The sequence below is a fragment of the Aythya fuligula genome, chromosome 11 (genome assembly GCF_009819795.1).
Source record: "Aythya fuligula isolate bAytFul2 chromosome 11, bAytFul2.pri, whole genome shotgun sequence".
Lineage (NCBI taxonomy): Eukaryota > Metazoa > Chordata > Aves > Anseriformes > Anatidae > Aythya > Aythya fuligula.
The window spans coordinates 4,419,586-4,446,328 of NC_045569.1; the positions used below are offsets into that span (position 1 = coordinate 4,419,586).

Genomic DNA, 26,743 nt, shown 5'->3' on the forward strand with positions numbered 1-26,743 from the left:
GAATGATCTTTTCAGCTGGGGTTCTGGTGTCCACAAGACTCTTGATTTCCAGGAAGATCCAGTGAACATCTTGGTTTCTTTAGGGCTTAGCACTGCAACATTTATACCTTGTGCAGATTTTTTTTCAGATTGCATCACTTGAAGAATTAGATGAGTTGCTTATGGCTATGAGGAGAGCACAGGCTGACAGGGGTAACATGTACATTTAGACCTGTTGCCAATTCAGACAAGTCTTTTGTAAGAACATGAACAGCAACTGGCTCACAGCTGCTCCTGGAAGTACCAATTTGTGGAACAATCTCAGAAATGTTAATTTGACTGTTGTAGTTTCAGTCTTGTATTGATTAATTCTATGACAGTGACCGGGAGCTTTAAATGTTGGCAACAAGTAAGAACATGTCAGCCTTCTGAAAACTGAATTTGGTGGTTCAGGCAGAAGATGCTGACTGGAGTAGGCAGTGCTACCTACCAGAGATCTTACCGTTGCTGACTTAGTCTTTCTTGTGGCCTCGCGGATGTACCAGATGTGCTGCTTGAGGAGCCTCATTTCCACATGAGCTACAATTACGCAGTTTTTTTTTTTTTGACGCAGCCTCCTGGTTAAGCCAGGTACCACTGGTTACGTGTGTATGCAATGAATCAGGCGGGTGTCTGATCTGACTGGGAAATCTTTCTCAGTTTGGTCAGCTCTGTAGTCTGTTTCAGTGTATTAACACTTCTGGCAGAAGAGCACAGGAGGTGTTCTTCAAGCGAGCTGAGGGGGTGGCAGTAAAGAGGGAGCACTTAGCTGCTTAAGTAGTACAAGTGGCAGATGTCTACAGTAGCCTTATTTATATGAGGTGCAAAAAAAAAAAGTTGTATTACTTGCAGTAAAGAGTGCTTCGGTGGTTATCACAGCGGGAACCAAATTCTTTTGTCACTTCCTTTTGGGAATTTAAGCAGAAAGCAGAGGTGCCAGGTGAAGCAGGTAGAAGGTCAAGTATTACTGAGGTTATTGTTTTGTTTTCCTCTCTGTAGTCACCTGGTACACAAGTTTTTATTAGAAATGGTCTTTGAGGCTAACTTTGCATGTTATCAGCCTGGTATTTGACCCGGAGGGGAGCCCGTCTGGTGCTGACTATTAAGGGTACATGTGATAGATGCTCAATTTCTATTGCGGAGTAGAACATGGGCTGAAAACAGCTTTGTATGTACACTATACTATTAATGTGTGGTTATTTATTCTCTTTAAATAAACTGATGGTTTTCTATTACTTTACCCCAAAATAGTAAGGTTCAAAATGTCTCCTGTTTTATTCGTTCCCTTGTCAGAAAGTAATCATGAATTCGAAGTAACTCATTTTTATAGCTCAGTTGTTGCCGTACTGTATCATGCATTGTATGCAAGGCATTCAATGTCTGTATAAGAATACAGTTTAGTTGATGGTTAAATATTGGAGCTCTTTAGCTCAAGGTCATGCAATTTCTGTGAACAGTAGCCTGTAAAACTCATGCTTAACCACTGGTAAAACAGACATTCATGTGTTTCACAGACATATGTTGATATTTCCTCCGTGGAAGCGGTAGTATTTTTGCTGCCTACAGGAACGTCTATTCAATGCAAGTAGTATAGTTGCATCTTAACTAAAAATTACATGTCAAGCAGTATTTATAATATTGTTATGAAATACTTGTTTCATTTATTCCTGTTTCACTTTTCCTGAGGGATGGGGAGTCTTATCAATAAATGACAAATGACTTTTTTCTTATTTTGGTCTTGAAAAAATCCATTGCTTTCTTTTTTTCTAATGCATATCTGTTTTTATTTCTAGGCCTTTCTTAAAACTTTCCATGTCTAAATGGACTCCTGAATGTAATATAGTTTATACTCTAAAAGCGGATATGAAGAGTGAAGTTCCTTCTGATGCACCAAAGAGACAGGAGAGTCTGAAGGGGATCCTCTTGAACCCTGAGCCTATTGGGGCAGCCAAAAGCTTCCCTGCAGAAGTTGAGATGATTGCTAGTAAAGTAGGGAATGAGTTCTCTCACTTATGTGGTGATTCTCAAAAGCAGAAGGAAATGAATGGCAATCGTACAGACCCAGACAAAAGTATTGTGGTGCGAAAAAAACGCAAGAGCCAGCAGGCTGGTCCTTCATATACTCAGAATTGTCCTGATAAAGAAAACCAAGGAATCTTAGGATTAAGACAGCATCTAGAAACACAGAGTGAAGACAATGACTCTTCTTTTAGTGACTGTATCTCTTCACCTTCATCCAGCCTACATTTTGGAGACTCTGACACAGTAACGTCTGAAGAAGAAAAAGATGCTCCTGTAAGACACCCTCAGGCAGTGTTGAATACTACAAGTAGAACTCATAGTGCAAGGTCACAAAAGTGGCCTCGGACTGAGGCAGACTCTGTACCTGGGTTATTAATGAAAAGGCCCTGTTTTCACAGCAGTTCTTTGAGAAGACTTCCTTATAGAAAGAGATTTGTGAAAACCAGTTCCTCACAGCGGACACAGAACCAAAAAGAACGAATTTTAATGCAGAGGAAAAAACGGGAAGTGTTAGCTCGGAGAAAGTACGCTTTACTACCCAGCTCTAGCAGTTCAAGTGAGAATGATCTCAGTAGTGAATCTTCTTCCAGTTCATCTACTGAAGGGGAGGAAGACTTATTTGTGTCAACCGGTGAAAACCACCAGAACAATACAGCTGTTCCTTCAGGTAAAACTGAATTCCTGAGCTACTTTTGTTATGGAGCTTTCGCTATGTGCAGTATGCTTTTTTTTCTTCAATTTATAGGTGCTTTGGAGTGCTTGGTTTTGTGTTTTTTAAAGAGGTTATACTGCAAGTAGACTTAACTATAATAATAATTTGAACATTAGACCATAAATGCTTGGGAAAAGCACACTGATAACTTCCAGTAAAATTACAAATTGAGAATCCTCCACTGTAAAAGGTGAAGTTAATGGTCTAAACAAGGTGCTGGAACATTGTTGAATCTAATTAGTCACATGCTGTGGAATTGTTACATTTTAAAGTTATTTTAAATAGCATTAAAGATGTTAACTTTTACACTGGAATTGCTAAACTTTGTAATACTGTTTTGTTAACCGATTGTGGAAATGGTCTCAGGACGTAGGAAGAGGTATCTATAACATGTCTGCTAATATAATTAACAATGCTTGACAACTTTAAAAAGACAAGGTCACTGTGGTAATTATGTGAAATAGGATTAGTGGAAGGTAGCTTTATTATTGCAATAATAAAAGCAAATTCTAAGGCCTGAAGTTGTGGAAAGCAGAGTATTGTATATATACCAAATACTTAGTTAGTGAATGATCTTGCAGTTGTTTACAGAGATGCTTCTCTAGTATGTCTTGATAGGTATTTAAGGATATGCTCAAATGTTATTTTTCTCCTCCTCTACCACTTGTCTTAGAATTCCGTTCTTCATAAAGTTGCCAAGAGAAAGGCAGTTGCAAGACTGGGGCCAGTTATATTCATGATGTTGCAGTTGTGCCTTCTGTGAATCATTTTAGCTTTTTGTTGAGCATGGAGAGGTAGATACACAGGACGTTACATAGTGTTAGTCTGTGCTGCCATGTTTCATTTATCTATTGTTCAATGACAAATGTGTTTTACAAAATGAAACAGTATCTTGGACTGTGCTGATCTTTATTCAAAGAAAAACTGACTGAAATTGCAAGTACAAGGTAAAAAATCTGTATGTTTATGTTAGAGCACAACGTATGCTTGAACAGAACCACAGTACTAAATAGATTATTATTCATTGTTGTAGGAAATAATTTAAATGCTATTCTTTAATATACTGTTTTAATACAAGAAGTAAAATTTGTAATGCAAAAATCTTACTCAAGCAGTGTTAGGACTGCATAAATAACTCTAAAATGGGAGGACTATTGCGCAGGCTTAATTATCTCCATGCACATTTGTGAGGACAGAAATGCAATTTTTTTTTTAAGCTTTGAAAAGTTACGCGTCTGAAATGCATGTCCAAGCGTAGAGAAGGTACAAGTTGTAAATAATTAACGTAAGAGGACATGCGTACATTCATACTAAAAACAAGTTTGGGAAATTACTGTGTCAACACTTCCTATTTCCTGGTTAATCATTTCTTCTCATTTTCAGAGAGGATGAACTTTCTTGTAACTGTAGAATGATGTAGGACCATTAACAATGCTCTTTCCACATGCAAGCACACACAGTGTGCCAGGCAACAGTGAAACTAGTAAATGGATGAGGAAACGTAGGTTATGGCTTCTCAGGCAACCATCTATTTCTAACCACGATAAATGTATTTATGGAGAGAACTTGCAGTTGTGTTTTAATCTACTTGAACTGCTAAAACCTATTGCACTTCTAAAATTAAAATTCAATTAACGCCATGTCTGAACTTCTCTTTCTGTTGAAGGGTAGAACACAAGGATTTCTACAGCAGGGCTCTCCTTAGGTATTTGAAAAGAGTCTGTTAGAGAGCTCTTTAAAAATGGATGTAATAATCACTGAATATTCAAGCTGGTCAGGTGAATTCTAATAATAATTGTGTGATGTTATTCTGATGGTCGGGAGACTGGAATTTGCAATTTGTTTCATGTAGTCATGTGAAAAAGTAAATATATTGTCTGATAGCTTTATTTTTATACTTGCTACTTGAAACATGCGTTGAAAAGCACATTTAATTAATTTGAGGTAGTATTCATTCTCACATTGATTAACTCGGCACCAATTGAGATGAAACTACTGGTGTAAGTTGTAACTGAAATAAGTTACACTTAAAGAATATGTATTATGGTGGCTGTACTTCAGAATTAACACTTTCAGTGAGCTGAGAAGTAATTCTGGGCTAGGAGATACAAATACTGTATTTCTTTTTGCAGTGGACACATTGATGGAAAGGCTTTGAGCGTTTTATTTACATGAATGATAGAATGGGAAGTTGAGCAGACTTCCTTTGTGCTAGTGCCCTATTTTTAGTAAGAGAAGAGCCTGATTAACACTTCACGTAGCTTTTTGGTTATATAAGGTATTTCTAGTTACTGAGCAAATTGGGACAAAAATGGGGCTGACTGAGAAAATAGTATTTAATTCCTCTCTATAGTGAACAAGCATGATAATGTTAGATATCTATATGGAGAGGATTGTATTGCTAGCAATGCTACCCTAACCTGTTACTGTTTGGGAAGATTCCCCTCACCCCCCTCTAGATTGGCACTTGAGGGTTGTGTATGCATCTGCTGCAAGGACACAATATATTGAAAGGCAAAGATCTTCCACTACGATTGGGAGGCCTGCAGCATATATTTAGAAGTACTAGAGGGGGGTCTTAGGAAAGGAGAAGAAGAATCAGAAAAGGAAAAATACTATTTTAAAAGATAAGGTAGTAACTAAATGCCTACTAAGCAGTCAGCACAGTGATGTGACTATTGTTGTGGCCTACTTGCTAGCAGTTTGTGTGAAGGATATGTCAAAAATACTTCTTTGTTTCAAACATTCATTTTTTTTCTAAAGACACAATGCATTTAAAGACTGGGCAATTTTGATTAACATACACTGTTAGTAAAAAATATTTGACTATTGCAAGAAATCAAAATAACACATCTTTTGAGTCAACGAAGTAATACATGAGTTCCTGTAGGTAATGAAATTAACTTGGTTATTTTTGGAAAATGATGTGAATGGAGGTCTGCGTTTTCTTTGTTATTCTTTTAATGATGCCTTTTATAAAATATTTACTACACCTTCACCCCCCCCCCCCAAAAAAAAAAAACACAACAGAAAAAACACACCCAAAGAAACCAATGCTTTACAGAGTTTGTCTACCTTTTTCTCTTCTGTTACAGGGCTTCAGCTATTCTTCTGGTGGAATTTAGGTGCTTTGGGAATAGAAGGGGATTGAGCAAGTACCAAGTCAGGACACCTGGGACTGGATTAGGTTGTTTTACCACCTGTTGGTCATAAAGGGCAGCTGTCCTCATTAATTTGGAGATGACCAGATGAGGCTTGTTCAGGGGAGGGAGGAAAGTTTGGGGACATGGACAAAACAACTCACTGCAGTTCAATGATGTGGTTACACTTGAAATTGCAGTGCTACTAGGGCTATCTATTCTAATCTATATGATGCTCAGTTAATATTAATTGAAATAGGGGGCTCACAGTTAAAGATGTTGCCGTTTGCAGTCATTTTACTGTAAAATGGGTATTTGATTGTGTTTTGTTAGGTAGCCCAGAAACTTTTCTCTCTCCCTTAGAGGGAGGACCTGTGTAAACACCTATAGAGAAAATCCTGTGGCTTTGCAGCTTGTTACTGGCTTTGGATCTCTGTAGCATTGTAATGAAACTTCTCTGATACTCTGGTACTGACAGCATTTTCAGCTTGGACCTAAAATGGCTGGGGTTGCCATTTGGAGACAGCCAGCACTTCAGAAAAAGCTAGAAGTGGAGCAGGTTTTAGCTTCACATACTCTCAGTTGGCAGTAAATCTAAACCATGAATAATGGGAAGTGTTATTTAAAAAAAAAAAAAGTATAATTTTGTACTGTTATAAATTGTTGGCCTAATAGGCCTTCGAATTCCTTGCAAGCCAGACTTTGTATTTTTTCTGATTGCTGGTGCTAGACAGGTCTTGTCACTTTGCTTAGAATGTGATGCTGATGAGAAGCTGCTCCAGCTTTTGTTCAAGGCTGATTGGAACAAGCTTCTGTTAAAAAAGAATGATGAGCCCGAATCCACTCCCGTATTTGTTGTGTGTCTTCCAAGAATGTTGAATGTAGACATCTGATATTTTAGAAGCCAGAGGCTGGTGAAAATGCTAATCCGAACATGAAGTGCTACTTGTTTGCATTAACGGGTTTCTGTTAGCAGCTCAAGATGAGCACATATGAAATGGAAATGAGCTGTCTTTTGTTAATGATTTTTCAGTTACTTAATTTCTGCTAAAATTACACTGTGCTCTTTTTCTTCCCACAGTAACTGATGCAGGTCATAATTAAGAGCTTTTATCTCAGTAGCGAACAAGGAAACCAATCTGTGTCCTTTCTACTGTGTTACTGGACGGGGGCTAGGGAAGAGCTCCGAGTAGTGCGGAAGGCAGCACCTGGCTGTGTGAGCAGCCCCCGTTAGCTATTCTCACTGTACCTATCCGATGTGAATTGAAGCTTTAAATAACTGCAGTAATCAGTTAGCTTGGGGATTCACTTCAGCACTTCACTGACTGCTGCAGCGTTTTGTGCTGGAAATACGTTACAGAGCTGGCTTGCTGTGGCATTGCTGATAGGGCTGAGGCCTGTGTGCTTGGTTACAACATAAGTAGAGTCTGGGCTTATTAACCCACATGAGCATACCTCACAGTTGGGTGAGATCCCCTAAATTCTGGTGCCTGACTCCCTTTTCCGCTAGGGTGCAGAGTCCTAGGCAATTGCATGTTTTTGCAGATTTCTCCCATCTTGCACAGCTGTTGAAAAGTATGTTCCACACAAGTCACACGTAAAACTCATTAACGCTATTAGGATATTATCAATTTCAAGCTGAATTACTAACCAGGTAGTGAACTTGAACTCACCATCACAAGGTGCTGCAGAGGCAGGTAGTGCCAGCGAGTTCAGAAGGGCGTTAGATGCTTACTGACAGCTGCCCATCAACAGCGAGCAGGCAAGGATACGCTTCCTGGTGTTTGTAACGGAGTAGTGACTGCTCAGTGGTAGGACAAATTTCAAATAAAGGTTGTAGCCTGGATTTTCTACTTTCAGAGCATTTTTTTTTTTTTGTGTGTGTGTTGCAGCTGATAGAGAATATGGGTCGGAACAGGCCCTTGGTCTGACCTAGTGAAAGCTTGGAACTCAAAATAAGTCATCTTTGTCACTGGAAATTGACTTCTTACTTGAAGTATCTTCTGTTTTCACTTATGGCTTGGTCAGGCTGTCTCATTTGAAATCGTATGTGGTAAAAGTTGTTGACTATTTTACATGTAGTATTTCATCTGGTTAAAATCTAGCAACGTACCCTCCAGGAAGGACAGTAGTTGGCCAAGCATAACCTTGGATGTTACAGCAGCAATATTTGTGTCCTTTGTAGGAAATGGGTGCTAACTGGTGACTGCTAAATCTCTAAGCCATGCTATGGTCTGTCAAGGTGAAGTGATATTACTGTGTGTAAAGCCCAGCTTGTTTACAACCTCTGGGTTATTGAAGCATTTAAGATTAAAACTTGCTTCCCAGAACTGCTCGTGGTCTGTCAGCAGCACCTAGCAGATATACTTCTGACGTTGCAGTTTTCTGGGGAGAAGTTACGCTCATTTAAAGGTCTGAATACGGGATGGCAGAGTGTTACTCAAGAGTTGTACTTGGCTCAGTAAATTAATCTGACAGATTTGCTGTCTTGGTGGCATAGGGCCTGTGGTGGGGGTTGTTTTGCTTGTTAAGGGGTGAGTATCATTTGAGCCTGCTTGAATTTGGGTTCATGCCGGTCTACTTCATCCTTTCCCCTAGGCTGGCTGAGCACTAGGTTTTTAATATAAAGAAGGGTTTAAAAAGCTTCAATTGCTAACTACTAACAAAACCTAATTGCTAACTACTGCTAATATCTCTGAGTTTGTGAGGTTATGAGGAACTTAAAAACTGAAATTTGGTGTCTTGTATGTGCTGTAAAATATAAGTTGTGGATGTAGGTAGGGCAAATAATAATAATAATAAAACAACAACAACAAAGTTTGTAACTTTCAGAAGTTTTGGTTTTAACAAGCTCGTTTAAAAATGTTGAATGAATCCTTCAGTGGTAGCCCAAAGGCTAATTTCATCACAAAACATAGCAAGTGAACTATTCTCCAGTTTGTTACTCAGGAGACAGCAGAGTGGTGTATACCTACAGGAGGGTTGTTTTCTGCTTGCTATATAACAATAGGTGTTATGCTGAGAGCAGGGGGGCAGGGGAGACAACAAGGAAAAAAAACGTAAGTCTGGATAACTATTTTGCTGCCATCAGTCCAATGACTCTTCTTCGTGAAGAATGAATAATTTCCAGTAGTACAGGATTGTTATAGTAACACTCATACAAATTCAGCTGTTCTCTTGCAGGATAGATCATTGAGATGATACATTGACGAGTGATGTATTAATATTTATAATTTATGATCAAGTTTGTTAGAGTTCATTCCAGGAGAAGGTGACTGGTTAGTGACTGGTACATCTATTAAAACAAATAATTGTGTACCTTGTGATGGCAAACTATATAAAAACATCCTGTGTGGTGGACTGTGGGGTCAGAAATAATACTGAGGACAAAATGCAAGTATTTTCACACTTTGTGCATTCTTGGGTTTGGATATTTTCTGGTTTTGTTTTTCCCCTTGTCTCTTGGTGTGTTCTATAAATTACAAAGCACATTAAAACTGGGTTTTATTGAAAATAATTGTCTGACTACAGAAGAGGAACTTCATAAGGATTACCAACATTACCTCAGTGGTCTTTGTTTCTGAAATGTTGCTGTTCAGCTGATCTTTTTAAAGTTATTGTTCAGATAAAAGTATGTAATGAAATTGGTTTATATTGGTAGATTGGTCAACTTTTATATGCCATTCTCCAAACAACTACAGTGTTCCTAAAATACACAAGGTTCACATACATGCAATTTTTCCTTTTGGTGTGCTTCTAATAAACTTTACGCAGAAGACCCTTTTAAATAAAAGGGGTTACAAAGTTTGTTGTGTATGATCATAATTTAACATTCCTCTCTCTTCTCCCTAGGAATATAATCTTACAAATGCTTGTAAGGCATTTATTGTAGCTTAGAGACTTTTGTTGCTAGTCTTCATTTTGCAGTGTATTACTGATTCATTGTGTAGTTCTGAAAGTGCTCTGGCATGAAAACCCAATCGGTTTGTGCTTTTGACTTCAGGAGACCCACTGGAAAGCATAAGCAGGTAGGAAGGCGGAAGGTTGGAATATAGCCACGCTGGATCCTATTTATAGTACCTTTGGCTATTTTCCTGAAGACTTCCTTTATTATTTTGGAGGTTATAAAACCTGTTCAGCTAGTAACAGGCCTGATGCTTTCTACAGTCTGACTAATGTATAGTCTGTAAAATCACGTCTTAGCTAAAGATTTGCTTTAAAAAAATCAACTTTAAAAGGTGGAAAGGTGGGCATCTGAATTGCATGGATATTCAATTGAGAGTTGCCTTTGGTTTTCATGAGAAGCTTGCCTCAGAGCTCAAGCAGAGAGATGCACGCTGGAATTACACAGCATATGGTTTCGGCCTCAGGGAGGTGCTCTTTGTGTTCAGAAATACTGAGATCTCTCTTCAGCCTAAATCTTCTTGCTTTTTGACCTGTCTTAAACTTAAATAACTACTGAGGCGGTTTGGACTCCCAGGAGTGCTTTCAAATTTACTATGCTTAAAGCAGTGCGTGTTTGGAAGCCAAGAGATGGGGTAAAAAACAGTCACGTGTTTTCTAACTGACCTTTCACCAGCTGCGTAGCTGGTTGGTTTTACCTGAGAAGTTCCTAAGATTGTTTTGCGTAAGGAAGCTGTTGCGCATTCGCCTGTGACCTGTAAGATGTCAGCAGCATGACATTTACTTTCTGCTCAACATGGTGAAGACTTCAGCTGCAGTTTTTTCACTTTGAGTAAATGCCCCCCCTGTATTTTTTGGTTTCAGTGTCTGACTTTGCTTTTGAGACGCTGTAATAATGCGCTCGGTTTCTGCCAATATTTTCAAATGAGTTCCGTGACTTAATTTTGTCACACACTACTTGTGCTTGTGACATTTTGGTGAATAACAGCATTTGGAAGTATGGCTGTTCCCATCGTCAGGCACCAGTCTCTCTGGGAGTAGTGTGACCAGAAACAAAGGAAAGCTGTTGGTTTGTCAACGCATAAAAAAGTTGGTGCTTGAGGGGAATAAGAGGGAGGGTGGCCCACCCCCCAACCTCCGAAATCTATTAGTCTTTGCTGCTTCACTTATAATGGCACAGCTAAGAAGTTGCAGAGCTCTTGTGGAGCCCTTCTGCTAGACCAGGGAGCTGTTGCCTGCTGTGAATGAATGAAGAAAGGAGCATGCACCTTGTCGTGGGGCAGAACAGTCCATACAGGACAGAATTACTGACTGGAGTGAGGCCAAATTCTTTAAGCACTTTTCTTAGAGAAATTCTCAGATCTCAAAATGGTAGACTTTGTTCTTTCTAAGGTAGAAAGCTCATTTATTTAATAAATTCCTTTGTGTTCAGTGGCATTGGAACAGTGAGTAAATTTATAGCTCAATTTAAGTATTCTAGGTATTCAAACTTGTCATTGCCAGTATCGTAGCTACAGAGAAGGGTTCCCATATGTATGGGTACTAGACTGGAACTTTAACCACTCTTCCTAAAGCAGGAATTATTTCCTGGCAAATCTTGTCTCTGAGTTGATTTTGTGAGGTATTTGGTTATTTCTACTGCTGATAGTTCCATTTTTAACTTTGCCAGTCTATTATATGATTGTGAATGCCAATGAAAGTGTAGACTTAAAGATGTTATAAGCATCAATGCATTTGTGGTCTTCAATTTGTTTTGGAAATGAGTAACGTTTCTTAGTTGGTACATCGCTTTTCCTGTTGCTATTGTCTAGCCTTAAGGTTAGATTTGAATACGTATGAACATACGAAAAAAATAAAGCTATTAAATAATAATAAACCACTCCTGCTTTGCTAGTTTCAAAGCTTTTGGTTTTATATTAAATGACTGAATCTCATCGGTGTTACAGCTGATAAAATTAGCCAGAATCACTTCCAATACACAGTAGAATGTAAATTTGCACATCTGTAGCTTCCCCCCCTCTTTGTCATCTTCCTTTTACTCATAAATACTTAAAGCAGAATTGCTACCTCTCATAATTAGGTCACGTATTTGACAGTTGCACCTAAAGTTTTGACATAAACTATGAAATGCACCTACATTTTAAGTCAAGGGGGAAAAAAGTCTCAAATGACAGCTTTTAAAATTAAGTATGCAAACTTTCTTCTTCCTCTTTCCTCATTAGGAAGTATTGATGAAGATGTTGTGGTGATTGAAGCATCCTCCACTCCCCAGGTCACTGCTAATGAAGAAATAAACGTTACCTCAACGGATAGTGAAGTGGAGATTGTCACAGTTGGTGAGAGCTACAGGTGAGTAAGACTGGTGTCTCTTTGTATTAGTAAAATTTTGCTTGACTCAGTGTTTGTCACAAGGGTCTGTATCATTAAAAGCCCATAACGTAACGTTACAGAAATTATATACTACCAGGCCTAGTATGCATTTATGATTCCAAAAGAGAAAAAGTCAAACCCCACAGCTTTGCTAAAGCTTGAAAATACAACTGATGGATTTGGTGAGGTGGCTGTGGATAGTGTGTCTGAGAGGGAGAACTTCAGGGAAGCAAAGCTGTGTAGTGTGATCCTAGAGAGAACAACCTTGCTCTGAAAGCATCTTTCTGTGAAGCCACTGCCTCATAATGTTTTCCTGTTCTTCTGTGCCCCTATGGAAATTTTGCTCCATATTTGTCAGGTTCTCTAAAATCTAATAGAGAGGACTTCCTTGAAGTGGAAGACTTGAAACTGTCATGTGCATGGGACTGTTGGAGATGCCTACCAATTAAATACACTTGTTTGTGAACATGAGGACAAAACTGTGGAATATGAAGAATGGCCATCAATTTTTTATAAAATGACAAAGGAAAAATAGACAGTAAAATATACAAACATCCTGTGTGTTTCTCAGCAGATTTTGCTTTCATTAATGTAATTTTAAAGTTAAAAAACAGATGGATTTTCCTACAGACATCACTTCATTGGAATAAATGGCATATCCTAGCAAAACTCATTTCATGGTTTAGTCAGGTGTGTGCATAATGAGGGGGATTTCATGAGTGCTTCAAACAAGCTCCTTGATATTTTTTTTTAAAACTGACACACACACAAGATGTCATACTTATAAATCTGGGTTGCATATTTTGTAGCAGAGAAAACAGGGAGAGATGAAAGAAATCAACATTTTAAAAATGGATTTATTCAACAACATGTTTCTTTATAATTCTTTATATTTAAAGATGTAGAATATTCTTTGTAAGAAAGCAAAAGCTGCAGAATCAATAGATGCTTTCTCTTGAGATGGTTAGAAATATGTTTCCAGAAATAGTTAATTTATCCATACGAATGTGTTGTTGAGAAGAACAATTGTAAAACTTATGAGAAATATTCTTGCAAAGACTTCAGCTAGAGCTGGATCAAGTTTGTTTTAGCCACTTAAAACTTCATGTGAAGCTTTAGGGGGGTTAAAAAGGAGGCAATATGATGATAGTGCTTACAGAATGTCAGTTGAAACCTGATTAAAGATGCATAAAATGCTGTTTAAAACTCAGCTTTCCTCTTCTCACCATCAATAGGAAGTGTTTGCTGTAGTAGCCATAAAAAAAAATACATACAAAAAAATTACTACTTTTCTACCTTACCTTCTGCAGTGGTACTGCCAAGATAACAGCAGCAACACCCCTCTTATTTATATTGATGTCAGTGGTGTTTTCCTCTTCATTGAGGAAGGGACTGAACCAAGAGTTTTTTCTGGTGTATTTAAATTTTGATCCATTCAATTTGTTAGACTTTCTAACATGCAGACTTCTTAAATTAATTTTTATTAAATTCATAATGGGGTGGGCAAATAGAATTTTTTTTTTTTTGCTGTCGAGCCCTTTATGTACTTTCCCTCAACTGTTAAGAAGAGATGTACTCAAAATTTATTATCTTCTCATGAAATTTTTGGTTTTTTATTGGAAAATGTCATGATTCTGTGTGATTAACAAATACAGTACAAAAACAATTCCAGGAAGATTGCTATGGCAAGGAAGAGTCTTAAATTCCAATTCCAATCTTGATACCAAAACGTCAGGAAGTGTCCCTTCCACACTAGTCTTCAGTACTTTGAATGTTAATTACTATGCAGATTTTCCTGTGGTTCAGGAATGTTAGCTTTGTCAAAGAACAATTTAAGGAACAAAGGCAGCTATTGGAAGTCTTAATGGTAGTTCAGGATAAAAATGTAAATGCTGTAAGCAAACTGAACATTATGAAAACTATCTACCAATCTCAGAATACTGTTCAGAGCAAGATAAATGGTTTCCTTTATTGTCATGTAACTTGTGGATAGACTTTTACCTGCTTTAAATGGTAAAAATGTATTTTTGGTGGAAGTAAAAAAAAAAATAAAAAAAAATCGGAGTAGCAAAAATTAAAATACTATTTCTGATGCTCTGTAGCATTAAATAGAATGGATGCTGTTATATTACAGAAACAAACCTGTCCGTTTCCTTAGGTATGGTACGGGCTTATGATTTCCTTTCTTCAGCTACATTTCACTTAAGCTTCATAACGCATAATACAAAGCTGTGTTTATTTCTAAATGGGAGTGAGGGAAATGTTTAAGAGAATGTCCAAAGCAATCTCTGAACTTCAACATTAAAGATTAGAAATCATCCTCTGAAAACACGTCATCTCAAATTAACACTCAAAACTTAATATTTACTAATTTTTACAATCTTAACGCTTCTTTCATCATTGATAGATCTGTTTCAGACTGCATAGGAATAGCATAGGATTCAGAGACTCGTGTTCTACAAGAAAATAAAAACATAATATTGATGTGATCGCTGCTTGACTGATACAGTTTCACAGTGATTTTTTTTAAAATAAATTACTGGTGTTTATTTCACAGAAACAAATATTAAAGATGTCTAATTTCTACCTGTTAGATAGGTGCTGTTATGTTGTCTGTTACAGGCTGCAGTAACACTTAAATGCCTTGCTGCGCCATATTCACTAGATGTGTATTTCAGCATAACAAAACTCTATTCTATTATTGAAAAATAAAACAGCAGCCTCCCAAACAGTGAGGTGGAAGGAAAAACAAAAAGGCAAGATTTAGGTCAGTAGTTAAGCTAATACCTTTTTTAAGGTCTCGTTCAACACTCGGACACTCAAGATCACACTGGGGACAAAGCTCTAGTTCTCACGCTGCGCGGCCTCAAGAGCAGCGGAACCGCAGCAGGATTTCCACAGTCATACAGCCCCTCAGACAGAACGCAGCAGAAGTCGTGGACCTCACGGTGGATGAGGATGGTAAGTCATACTGCTCTGAGAAGTTCCTTCCTTTAAGGTGAGCTGAATTAATTGTATTAGTTGCATACTGTTTTGTGGAAAAGTCTGGTAGAATGTCAGAAAATCTTCTTGCAACTTTATTTTTCAAATTAAAAGTTCAGATATTTCAGTGGATCCTCCATGTCTAACTTTCTTTAAAAAGCTGACTTGAGTGTGAGTCTGAAAGGTGAGTCACCAGGCAGGAATTACAGACTAGGTTGGAACCACGGCTCTAAATCTATGTTTTTATTTCAGTACGGCGTTAGGAAAGGAAAATCTCATGGTAGTGCTTCGGAGTTATGACTCTTCTTTGGAGTACAAATGAATTAAAAAAAAATATATATATATATGTATAGTAAAGCATGCTCGATTTCTGAAACTGTGACCTCTCATTGCCTCTTCGTGTTAAAACGTACTGGCACTTAAATGTATTCCTGCTGAAAATCATAAGAAAGATTTTCAATTATTATTGTTAGATGTTGCCAGAGGAAAGTCTTAAACTCATACGTGTTTTTGTTGGTGTTGCTGGTAGTCACTCTGAAGAATTTTTTGGGTATGCCCTGCTGTGAATGTTTAACAGAAGTTTTGCACTGTTACAGTTCCATCTCTGTATGAAAGTTGTATTATTCTTTAAGATGCTTTGATTTTTGGGGGTGATTTGGATGGTTTGGAATTTTTTGGTTTGTTGATGGTTTTAAAGGAAGAAGATAGGTTGATTTACAGCTTTTTTGTGCTTTATAGTTTTACTATGAAATATCCCAACAGCTCTATCATTGGAGAGGAAATAGCATTTATTGATGTAACTTACATGTACATGTGTCACATACAAACCATTGTGAAAATAGACACATTCTGAATTGAAACTGTTACAAGGCAAGGATGTACTTATTCCTAACTTTATGGATGTCTTCAAAGGTACCAGTATTAAAACTTGGCTACTTACATGAGTGTAAAAGGGTTATCTTCCCACTTACCTTTGTGAATTAACACCTGGGAAGTGTGTTTAAAAATATTTTTTTCTTAGCTAGCATTTTGAGATTGACCAAGCCTACTGGCTTTTATTTGTTTTATGTTTTTTGGGGGGTGGAGAGAGGTAGAGAGGGAACAGAACTGCTTGCATTATTGGTAACAAATCAAAACGGTAATAGGCTAGTAGGATGCTTGAGGCTAATAGAATAAGTTGCATGGCTGCAGGATTGCTTTTAGAATGCATTAGCATCCAGTCTCATGTACTATGTATTCACACACCAGTCTTAGGCTCTGTGTGTCCTGTTTCACGGATGGTTTTTTGCCTGAATTTAAACGTACTTCCCGAAAATACTTGCTTTAATTAAAATCAGAACGCCACATTTAAATTTAAAGGGATTTAAGCATAGATATCAAGTGACGTTTTTAATGTGATCATCTGGAAGACTGCAGAAAGGGAGATGCGCTTATTCCCTTCCGTGTTGAGTTGCTGATATACCTATTAGATTAGGAGAGAAATCTTGAAAACGAGTCATTTTACTTCAAGACTTTGTGTAAGAGAAGCATTTGAACTATCTTAATGCTTTTTTATTATACCCATGCAGGCATTTTTTACTAAAAAAAAAAAAAAAGCTGTTCTGTTTCTGATCTTACCTTTTATGGTATCTCTTATTCCTAGGCATGTCATTGCCTTGTCAGTAGTTAGAAATTTTAAACGTAGTCAAAGGCAGACTTTTTAAAACTGAATTTGAACTATGCCACCATTTATTTATCCTTTTAAAACTTTACTTGTTCACAGTTGTGTAGTAGAGAACAAAATCTATGAAGTGTGGTAAATTTTCTGTGGGTCCAACGAAATATATATGTATGTATGTATATTCTTCATAATCTGCAAAATGAACTTGAAGTCTCAAATACTGATTAATGAATCTGATTCTAGTCTCAACGTCTACTGAGACTAGAAACCAAGTTTATCTCACAGTGGTCTTTAAAAATGTACATATAGAATAGCTGAAGCTTGTGAAGTAAAGTAGCTCATCTAGTTTAGATGTTATTATGATGTTCTTGGTTAGTTATCTAAAAACTTTCTTGTGCTTCGTAGGCCTTAAAAGATGGTAAGGGTAATACTTAATCTTAGAATACTTAGCCTTTGAATTTATAGAAAACTTCCGCAAATACGTTAGTAACTGTTTTCAGAACGTGGAAACTTTTTTCTTCCCCTGCTAGAGCCGACAGTTGTGCCAACCACATCAGCTAGGGTGGAGCCCCAGGTTGTGAGTTCTGGTTCCAGTAACAGTTCTAGTACGTCTACCTCAGAGCAGGCCTCTGATGCAGCTCCAAACGTCTCCACCAGCCAGCCCTCTGCAGCACCAGAGACGACTTCCAGTCTTCCGAATAGCAGCACTGCTGGTTCTTCAGCTGGAGGTACAGAATATGAGAGCTTTCTAAACTGTTGTATTGCCTGCCAGTACAAAGGAGATAGAGAAAGCTGATTAACCTCCTCTAGCTTAAGTAGCTTATGATCTTTTAGGACTGAAGATAGCAATAATAAGTTGAGATTGGTTAGATTGACTGTGTAAAGTTGAGAGGAAAGGAATCTGAAAACAGTGATCACTTTTGTCCCAAAGATGAATGAGGTGGTGCAGGAGCATTCTATGCTCACTTATTGGGAAGGTTCGATTATATCTGATCAATAACCATGCACTTAATTTCCGAGGAGGCAGAATATAGTTCACTGGGAGTGGAGACCTCCATGGCAGTGTTGTAGGGTTTTTTATGTATGTGGTATAAGGAAGTGAAAGATGTCAACCTGTAGATTGCTTCACTGGAAGCATGTCTATACAGACCTATAACAGCTGTAAGTATGGGTAGCACTTGCAACGTGTCTGAGATATGGGTGCTCTTTCACTTTCTGCAAGTCAGGTGATGTACAAAAACAACCTGAGCTGACCACACTGACAAAGGAATTTGAGGATACTGGATCAAAATAGGTCTGTACATATTAGCCACAGGGACAGTCTTTTCTACTTCCCTGATAATGTGTGTTAAACTACTGGAATAATAAAGCAAGTTTCAGTTCGTTTCCTCTAGTGGTTTTCATGTGTACATTCACTGAAACTGTTCATGTTTGCTTCATTTGGCAGGCATGGCTAAATCCTCATTTTTTTTTATCCAGTTTGTTTTGTTGTAGGCTATATCTGTTTTCTGATCAGTTAATTATTTAATCATGAAGTACTGTTTTTTAAATTTCAGACTCTGCTTTATGGTGTTTGGCTTTACTAATTTCTTATACTTTAATATTAACTTCTTTTAATTTAAAGATGATACGAGAAGAACTGCATCTAATACGACACTGGAAACTGGCCCTCCGGCCATGCCACGGTTACCATCTTGCTGCCCTCAGCATTCTCCATGTGGAGGATCTTCACAGAATCATCATGCACTGGGGCATCCGCATACAAGCTGCTTTCAGCAGCATGGCCACCACTTTCAACACCACCACCACCACCACCACAACCCTCACCCAGCTGTTCCGCTGTCTCCTTCGTTCAGTGACTCCAGCTGCCCTGTTGAAAGGCCTCCTCCAGTGCCTGCCCCTTGTGGAGCAAGCAGCAGTTCTGGCACCAGTTACCATGAGCAGGCACGTTTAATTTTTGTAACTATTCCTTTGTGATTTCAAGTTGTGTTATAGGTATGGAAGAATAGAATAGGATGCTGAATTGTGGATTATTTTCATGTTCTGTAGCAGACATGATAAAAAGGAACTAAACAGAAAATTTGAGTTAGTTTGCATTTGTGTGTCCACATATTGTAAGAGAAGTCATAACCTGACAAATAATCATTGACAGCTGACGTTATCTTGATGACTATAAGGCTTATTTTATTTTGCTATTTAGTCAAAACAAACATAAATACCTTGGAATACACTTTGCAGATCATAGTTTTGTGCATAAGTGAGCTGCTTTAAGGGAAGAAAAATCAGTCTAAGGTTCAGTTTATAAAAAGAAAAGTTGCTTTTCTAAAGTCATTGCTTTTAAGACTTCCAAAGTAACTAAAAAACAGATCTAAAACAATACTGTTAAAAATCTAAGAACGTTACTGATAGTTCTACATGTTGTAAATTAAATTGGCACAATCTGGTGTATGTTTTAAGTGTAATACAGTAGACACAACTGAAAACACTAAAGTTTGTTGTTTGCCTGCAAATAATTCAAAGTGTGCAGCTCCCACAGACTTGATTTATCCATCGTAGCCTTGTGTGTTTATATGGTACTGGTATAACTAATTCAGTCTCTTTTGTCAGATTCAAGAATTTAGGAATAAGAAATGTTAATCGTATCTAAGGAATGTTCCAGAACCAAGTCTTAAAACTTAAAAACCTGGATCCCAGATAGTATTTATTCGTTTTTTAGCATATTATGTTTGAGGGTGACTTTGTTTTCAATGTCTGAAGAATTGCTTGAAAAAGAGGTGGTTTGTTTATGCAGCAGGCGTTGCCAGTAGACTTAAGCAGCAATGGCATAAGAAGTCATGGAAGTGGTGCTTTTCATGGAACGTCTGCTTTTGACCCCTGCTGTCCTGGTTCTTCATCTCGAACTGCGATTTATGGGCATCAGGCTGGTGCTGGCCCAAGCCAATCAATAACGATAGATGGGTATGGATCAAGTATGGTTGCACAGCCCCAGCCCCAACCTCCTCCTCAGGCATCGCTTTCTTCCTGCCGGCATTATATGCATTCTCCCTGTAAGTACTGATGATAAGTTCTGGATATCTGTGCGTTGGAACGGATGACAAAACAAACAAGAAAACAGCTTCCCTGACAACATATGAAAACTTTTACTGTCTGCTTACTTTGATTGTAAAAATGGCCTAGAAAAATGCATGCTAAGAAATGTATTTAAATGGTTAAGTTTATGTAGAGGAATTACACGTAACCAAGGGGAAATTAAAATATTTTCTTTTGGAAGAAGTCATTTTTGAGTGGCAGCTCTTAACATTCAAACTTCAAAAAAAAGTATTTACTACAAAAATATTTTTATCCTTTGTTTTTTAGTAACACCTTTTCGTTTTTTTCCTTATATCTTCCCCTTCCATATATCTCCAATGAGTTCTGCTTTAGCAGGCTCAGAGTTAACTAACTCGTTTGATGTGTTATGTCTACAAAATAGCGGACTTGAAGGGGAAAAAGAGTATTTAAAAACAACAAATGAAGTAAAATTTCTTACTATGTATATCCTTTTCAACATGCATCACAGATGCCTACTTTTTACCAACCTAAGAAAAAAGAGTAGTGGCTGCAGGAAGTGTGGGCTTGTAGGATGCATCACTGGAGTCATCTGAGAAGCTGAATATACACAAATTCCCATGTTGCCACTGTTTTATATTGGTATAACAACATCAAAGCACCTGTGTGAATATACTGATGTTTTTTATAAATTTCATCCAGAAACTACTATGGACAAGATCAAAAGTCTCTGTTTTCATTGCAGATGCTTCTTTGACCAGACCTCTTCACCATCAAGCTTCTGCATGTCCCCACTCTCATGGAAATCCTCCTCCGCAGCCACAACCTCCACCTCAAGTAGATTATGTTATTCCTCATCCAGTGCATCCCTTCCATCCTTCAATCTCCTCCCACGCATCTTCTCATCCTGTTCCACCTCCGCCACCAACTCATCCTTTAGCCAATGCAGCTGCTCCGATTCCACAGCATCTTCCGGCAGCACATCAGCCTATCTCCCATCACATCCCTGCAACAGCACCTCCAGCACAGAGGCTACATCCTCATGAAGTGATCCAGAGGATGGAGGTCCAGAGAAGAAGAATGATGCAACACCCAACGTATGTCACAAATGTACTCAGAACGTTATCTAAACATATAATTCGTTTCCCTCAGGTTTGTAAAATGTTGCATGTGGATCTCAAATTGTAATTGCATGGTTAGGAACTGTTAGCATTAAACCAAGTGTCTTTACATACCATCGCAGTTGAGTGAGCATTTAGACTGAACCTGTTCTTGTCACTACATTCATTGTTGCGTCCAGGTGAGGCAAGAAGTACAGTGAATTGGTTATGGAAGAGAAGTGAAGCTTTGTTTCTCTTGCCCATTAATTATCCTTCAGATAATAGGCAGGAATTCCTTTTCAAGCTGGACAGCCTAAAAAGTACATCATAAGCTCCTTCCATGTTTCTTAAAAATGTCTTGTCTTTTGCATTGCTGATACTATTAAGATCCTTCTTATGTAACTAATGCTTTAAGATAAGATGGACTTCTCATAAGAGATGGCTTACCAGGTTTAATGAAGATTTAATCTTAGATAAATGCCTAGCTTTACTACACCTTGGTCTTGAGAAGAGAAGAAACACTGAATAATGCCTATCAGAAGGTGACGGATATTGAGGTGTAGCTTTCTTGATACTGTTTAAGAGATACTGCTGTTGCTAAACTAGACGCTAGTATCAACAGAAATCAGGTCAGTACTGGCTTGGAATTCAATCAAAGCATAACTGAAGCTATTTTGTTTTGGAGATAATGCTTTTAGATATTCAAGAGCATTTCAAGCAAGAACTCCCTAGTTGTTTCTCCTAACATTTTTATATTAATTCTACCAGTACCTAATATAAAACAGATTTAGATGTTAATGCTGAAACAAAAATTTGCTTTAACCACAACTTCGTAAACAGTTTTCAGATACTTAAACAAAACCACAAAAGAACCCTATAGGTACTAACTCTGCTGACAGTGATACATGACATACATGACAGATCTGTGTTTTTCTGTAGGGAAGTCATATGTTTCTCTTCTTTCTCAGTCATGACAGTTTTGAACCTGGACCTGTTCTTTATCTGTTATGCAAATGGTATGACCTCAACACCCTGACTTCAGCATGCAAGGGTACTGGTTGTGTATGCCTGTGATTATGGAGTAGTATACAAAAATCAATTTTGGAACGCTCAAGCCAGGTCAAGTGGGAGACTGAATTTCAAGCAAAAACAAAAGTGATAGCCATCTTACTTGTTCTAGAAACTTCGTGATAGCAGAATTCTGATTCCTTCAGTTCCTTGTTTCAACCTCTCAAGAGTTCTCAGGATGTTGTTTCATCCTTCATTTCTAGAAATAGTATATGGGATAGTCTTCCAGCTTGTATACCTTCTAGTGACACAGAACTCTTTCAAAATTGTAAGTAGAGAGTGGTTAGTATCCTTACTGTCATGTCTCAAACACTGGGTACAACTAAAACTTTCTTTGGATCTTGGGATTGGCAACAAAATGTGCAGAAGGCAGCATTTGATGGTGCATTGCGTTCATATACCATATAGTATTTATGTTTAAAATCTTTTTAAAAATATGTTGTTCCAGATTTTTCCCATAGTTAATGAACTGAACAGAGGTGAGACTAGGAATAGGTTCTGCTGTGATAATTGTATCCGTGTTGTGTTAGTTTCCTGCAGTGGTACGTACCATGTAACATAATTTATACAAGCTCAACAGATTTCTCTGAAGAAGCATCAATTTGCATTGGTTAGAATAGTATGCTTTAAGTAACCTCTTATTTTTTTAGATGTATGTAGATTACAAAATGTAATCTGCTCTGTCTGGAAGTTTAAGGTGGGACTGAATGTGAAGGGAGTTTCCTGCTCTTAGTAAAATCCAAGTCTCTAGGCTGAATAATAATAATAAAATAATTCTGCTTTGAATGCAACGGAAATAAAAACACTAATCAATTTTTTTGTGGTAAGTGGAAGATGGTAAAGTAGCAGAAATCAGCCAGCAGGTTTTTTGCAAAGATTTTGTCCAAAACTGTAGTTGTTCTGTACCAGCTGGAATGGAAGGAACTGTTCTCTTATTACTTGAGCTATGATGCAAACGTGTTTCAAGGCAAATTACCTCTGATTAGTGTGCTTGTTTACCCCTAATAATTTCTGGTGGTATAATTTCACTGGAAATAAACTAAAAATCATTCACGGCAGTGCTACAGACTACATCCTTAATCGTGACATGACTATTATGTGCACTTTCATTGCTCTCCTCTTCTGCAGTTTGAGATTAGGATTAAACAGTGTCAGTCCCTTGATTGTATCTGTCAGGTAAAGACCAGATCGCGGTAGCTGACAGTGCTTGCAGTGTATCTCAGTATATTGCTATAAAGATAACTATTTGGTCAGTTTTGTGTTTGAGTCTGAAATTCTAGCTTTAGACATAAATTGAAATTAAAACAGCGTGGGGAGTGTTTTTTTTTTTTCCATTTTAACTTGTTCCAGTAATTCAGGCTGTAACATTGATGAATTTTACTTTCTCTACCCTAATAAATGTGTGGAATTAACTGTTGCTGTTTTGTTTTTAGACGTGCTCATGAGAGGCCTCCTCCGCATCCTCACAGAATGCACCCAAATTACGGTCATGGGCATCACATTCATGTGCCTCAGACAATGTCTTCCCATCCTCGACAAGCTCCAGAGAGGTCTGCCTGGTTAGTAATCAGATAACTATTTTAGTTCTTTGAGACTCAATGCAAAGGACCATAGCTGATAATGCAGGCTGTTTTTAAAAAACAAAAATAAAAAATGCTGTGTGCACCTGTAATTTAAAATTGGTATATCTTGATTTGGCTTTGAAACGTTGCTTTTAGCACTCCATATATGAAGCATATTTCTAGTTTTTTATCCATTGCTTCTTGAAAGTTGAGGATCACTGACAGTAGGTTGTTATTTCAAGAACTGATTTTTTAAAATAGGCAAGTAAAATATTGCTGAAGCCTATTCTTGTATTTTTTGTTTATAAAATAAGCTTGTAAATCAAATCCAGACTTTATCTACCTTATCATTATCTCGTATGTATGTATTAGCTTACTTGAAATTGCATCAGACCACTTGGGAAGATTAGGTTTAAGTTCTACTATGTATTTAATATCTGGAAAAAATTACTTCTGAGCCATCAGAGAAGAGGCTCCTGGGTTATGGCTTCTGTTCCCATAGTGCATGAACTAGTCAACACGATCAATATGTAGTTGTCTCTACTGATTTAATGTACTGGATCTTCATAGCTTACTTAAAAGCTGCTTTTAGTTATGGTAGGATTAAGAAGATTTTCAGCAAAGTTTACATATATTTAAAAAAGTATTAAGATAGTGTTGCTGTGGTTTATGCTGTCCAAAGCAGTGAAATTGTATCTAGGAGGCAAGATGTACCGTTACTGTAATGCTACTTTCATTCATGTGACAGGGAACTGGGAATTGAAGCTGGTGTGACTGCAGCTACTTACCCTCCAGGGCCCTTGCATCCTCACTTGGCCCACTACCACGCACCTCCTCGACTTCATCACTTGCAAATAGGGGCTCTTCCCCTAATGGTAAGGAGATGGCTTGTGAAAAATCACAATAATTGGTCATTGTAATTATTTTGTTTGTTAAGAAAATTATTTGGGGGATTAACGTATTTGATTAGGCATGTATACCTTGTTGTGAAAGGTATTGGTTTAACTAAAGAAAAAAATAATCCAGTGCTTTTGTGTTGTTCCCAGATAGAAAGCTACAAGAACAGACAGGCTCATATCTAATGAGAAAAAATAGTTTAGGACGCTAACATTTCTAACTTCAGCTCTTGTAAAATGAATCATATTTTAATTAAATTGTCATGTGCATTGCAATGCATTGACCCTCTGCATCTGATTTCTAAAACTTGTGCTCTTTAATGAGCTTTAGTTCGTTAAAGGTACCAGCTTTCCACCCAGCGCATAAGGATTGGCGCTGGTGCTTCACTTAACTTTAAGTTCCATATGTACAGCTGGAATTCTGTATAGAGATTTGGTTGGTTTTTCAGTAGTATTTGGTGTTCATCAACCTTATTCCACATGATAAAATAATATGATTTTGTAGCATGAAGTGTTACAAGCAGAATTAAGTGTGAGGGTTAGTCCCTTACTAAACACAATTTTTTAAATCTACAGTAGAAAAACAAGAATCTCTGTATCTTGTGACTTATACAGAATACTAGTTTTTGAAAGAATTTCTGTATGGTTATGTAAAAATATTCTTAACTTTCTTTCAAGACAATTCAAGACAGAAATGTAGTTGAACTGAGTAAGTGCACCATTTCTGTGTGGGTATTCTGTATGGCTAATCTGTTTCATTTAGCCCTCTAAAAGCTAGACAATCTAATCAAATGGTGGCCTCATCTAGAGACAGATGCTAAAACTGTAATTAAAAAAATCAACCTGCAAGTCTTGCCCATACAAGATTTCTGTATTAGAGGCCAGAACTGACATCTAGAGATTGGATTATAAATTTATAACTAATACTGTAATAGTGGTCTCTTTGTCGTCTGTTCTTAAACTGCTTGATCCTTGCTACTTATCTAATGTAATAATCCTCAGGTATCTCTGATCTCTGTAGGGTTGGTAATTCTTTGTTGCACAGCTTTCATAGTTACCATAGACCATTCAGTGCACTCTAATTCAGTATTTTAGCATAGACAATAAAATTATATAGCCTTCTCCATGAAAAACGGCCCTTTAAATATGTCAGTGACCTGCAGTTGTGTTAGGAGGCAGCAAGTTAAACATGTCTATTTTATCTCACTATCAGGGCTAGTTAATTCAATTATGAGACTTATTTCCACTGTTGCTGTGGAGCTTCTAGAAACTTGAGAGGTGAGCTCATCCTTGTGTTAATGTGTTGAGAAACTTACCTGTATTTTAACTTTTGCAGGTGTGTGCATACATCAAAAATGATACACGAGAAGTAGTTGGGACCCCCCTTTTACTGTCTTGTTAGCAGTAGAATGGAAAAAAAAAAAACTTAGAGAATATTTAGAAGTATTTGATGAATGTCTGATAAGATACTTTGGGGAGTCTTGCCAAATAGCTGCTGTTAGTAACAGATATGTCAGATGAAGTAGGATTCTTTAACTCTACAAAAACTTGCGCATGTGTTTGTGTAGGGCTATCTGGTCCTTATAAGTCAGTCATGAATCTCTGGATGAAGTGGAATTCAAGTTGTGTGTGTCAGGTTTTTGTACTCATTGTCCTGACAAGGCATTTTGCAGTGTACAGACATCTGGAAGGAGTAATTCCTTGAAAGTTTGGGATCTGTTTTGAACCCTGCTGAAATCAGGTTGAGTGTTAGGCTTTGAAGCAGTGGTGTTTTGAGTCATATGAAACATATGCAGATTACATGCACTAGAAGAAAATAAAGGCAGGTTAAAGCACTGCTAGCAGTTGTATACAGAAGGGGCTCAAAGCGCTTTGATGGTTCTGCCCCTTCTCTGGTGGTAATGAAAGCCAAAGTTTTCTTTATTTATACGTACGTGAGAATATAGGAGATTGGTCAGCAAAAATGACTACTGAACATGGAGCAAATCTGTGAAGTTTATGTAAAAAAAAATAAAATAAATTTGAATCTTAACCAAAAGTGCCATTTTTTATTAAAGAACAACAGATGCGACTGCTTCTGTCATCAGGGTCTTTTCATTGTAACTTTAGGAACTGGGGCAGGGAAGGAGAGGCTGAACTATAGTTGAAGGCCCTCTGCTAAGGTTAGTTAATGTTATGAGGAGCGCTTTCTTTTTCAGAAAACAGGGTGTACTGAGCAGCAGTTTGCAAGTTCATTAGCTGTGTTCTTGATGCAGGTGTCAT

The 26,743-nt window shown here is 37.6% G+C and overlaps 1 protein-coding gene across 4 annotated transcripts in view; it reads left to right on the forward strand.

Annotated features, from left to right (window-relative positions):
• Positions 1-26,743, forward strand: part of RNF111 (ring finger protein 111) — a 49,976-nt gene that overhangs the window by 15,008 nt on the left and 8,225 nt on the right. For all 4 annotated transcript variants that reach the window (XM_032194799.1, XM_032194802.1, XM_032194800.1 and 1 more), the window contains exons 2-10: positions 1,812-2,707; positions 12,018-12,144; positions 14,963-15,126; positions 17,338-17,535; positions 18,432-18,751; positions 19,599-19,854; positions 20,601-20,952; positions 23,457-23,582; positions 24,334-24,460. In XM_032194799.1, the coding sequence (XP_032050690.1) occupies positions 1,831-2,707; positions 12,018-12,144; positions 14,963-15,126; positions 17,338-17,535; positions 18,432-18,751; positions 19,599-19,854; positions 20,601-20,952; positions 23,457-23,582; positions 24,334-24,460 (2,547 nt within the window). In that variant the 5' untranslated portion in view covers positions 1,812-1,830. The remainder of the gene's footprint in view (positions 1-1,811; positions 2,708-12,017; positions 12,145-14,962; positions 15,127-17,337; positions 17,536-18,431; positions 18,752-19,598; positions 19,855-20,600; positions 20,953-23,456; positions 23,583-24,333; positions 24,461-26,743) is intronic.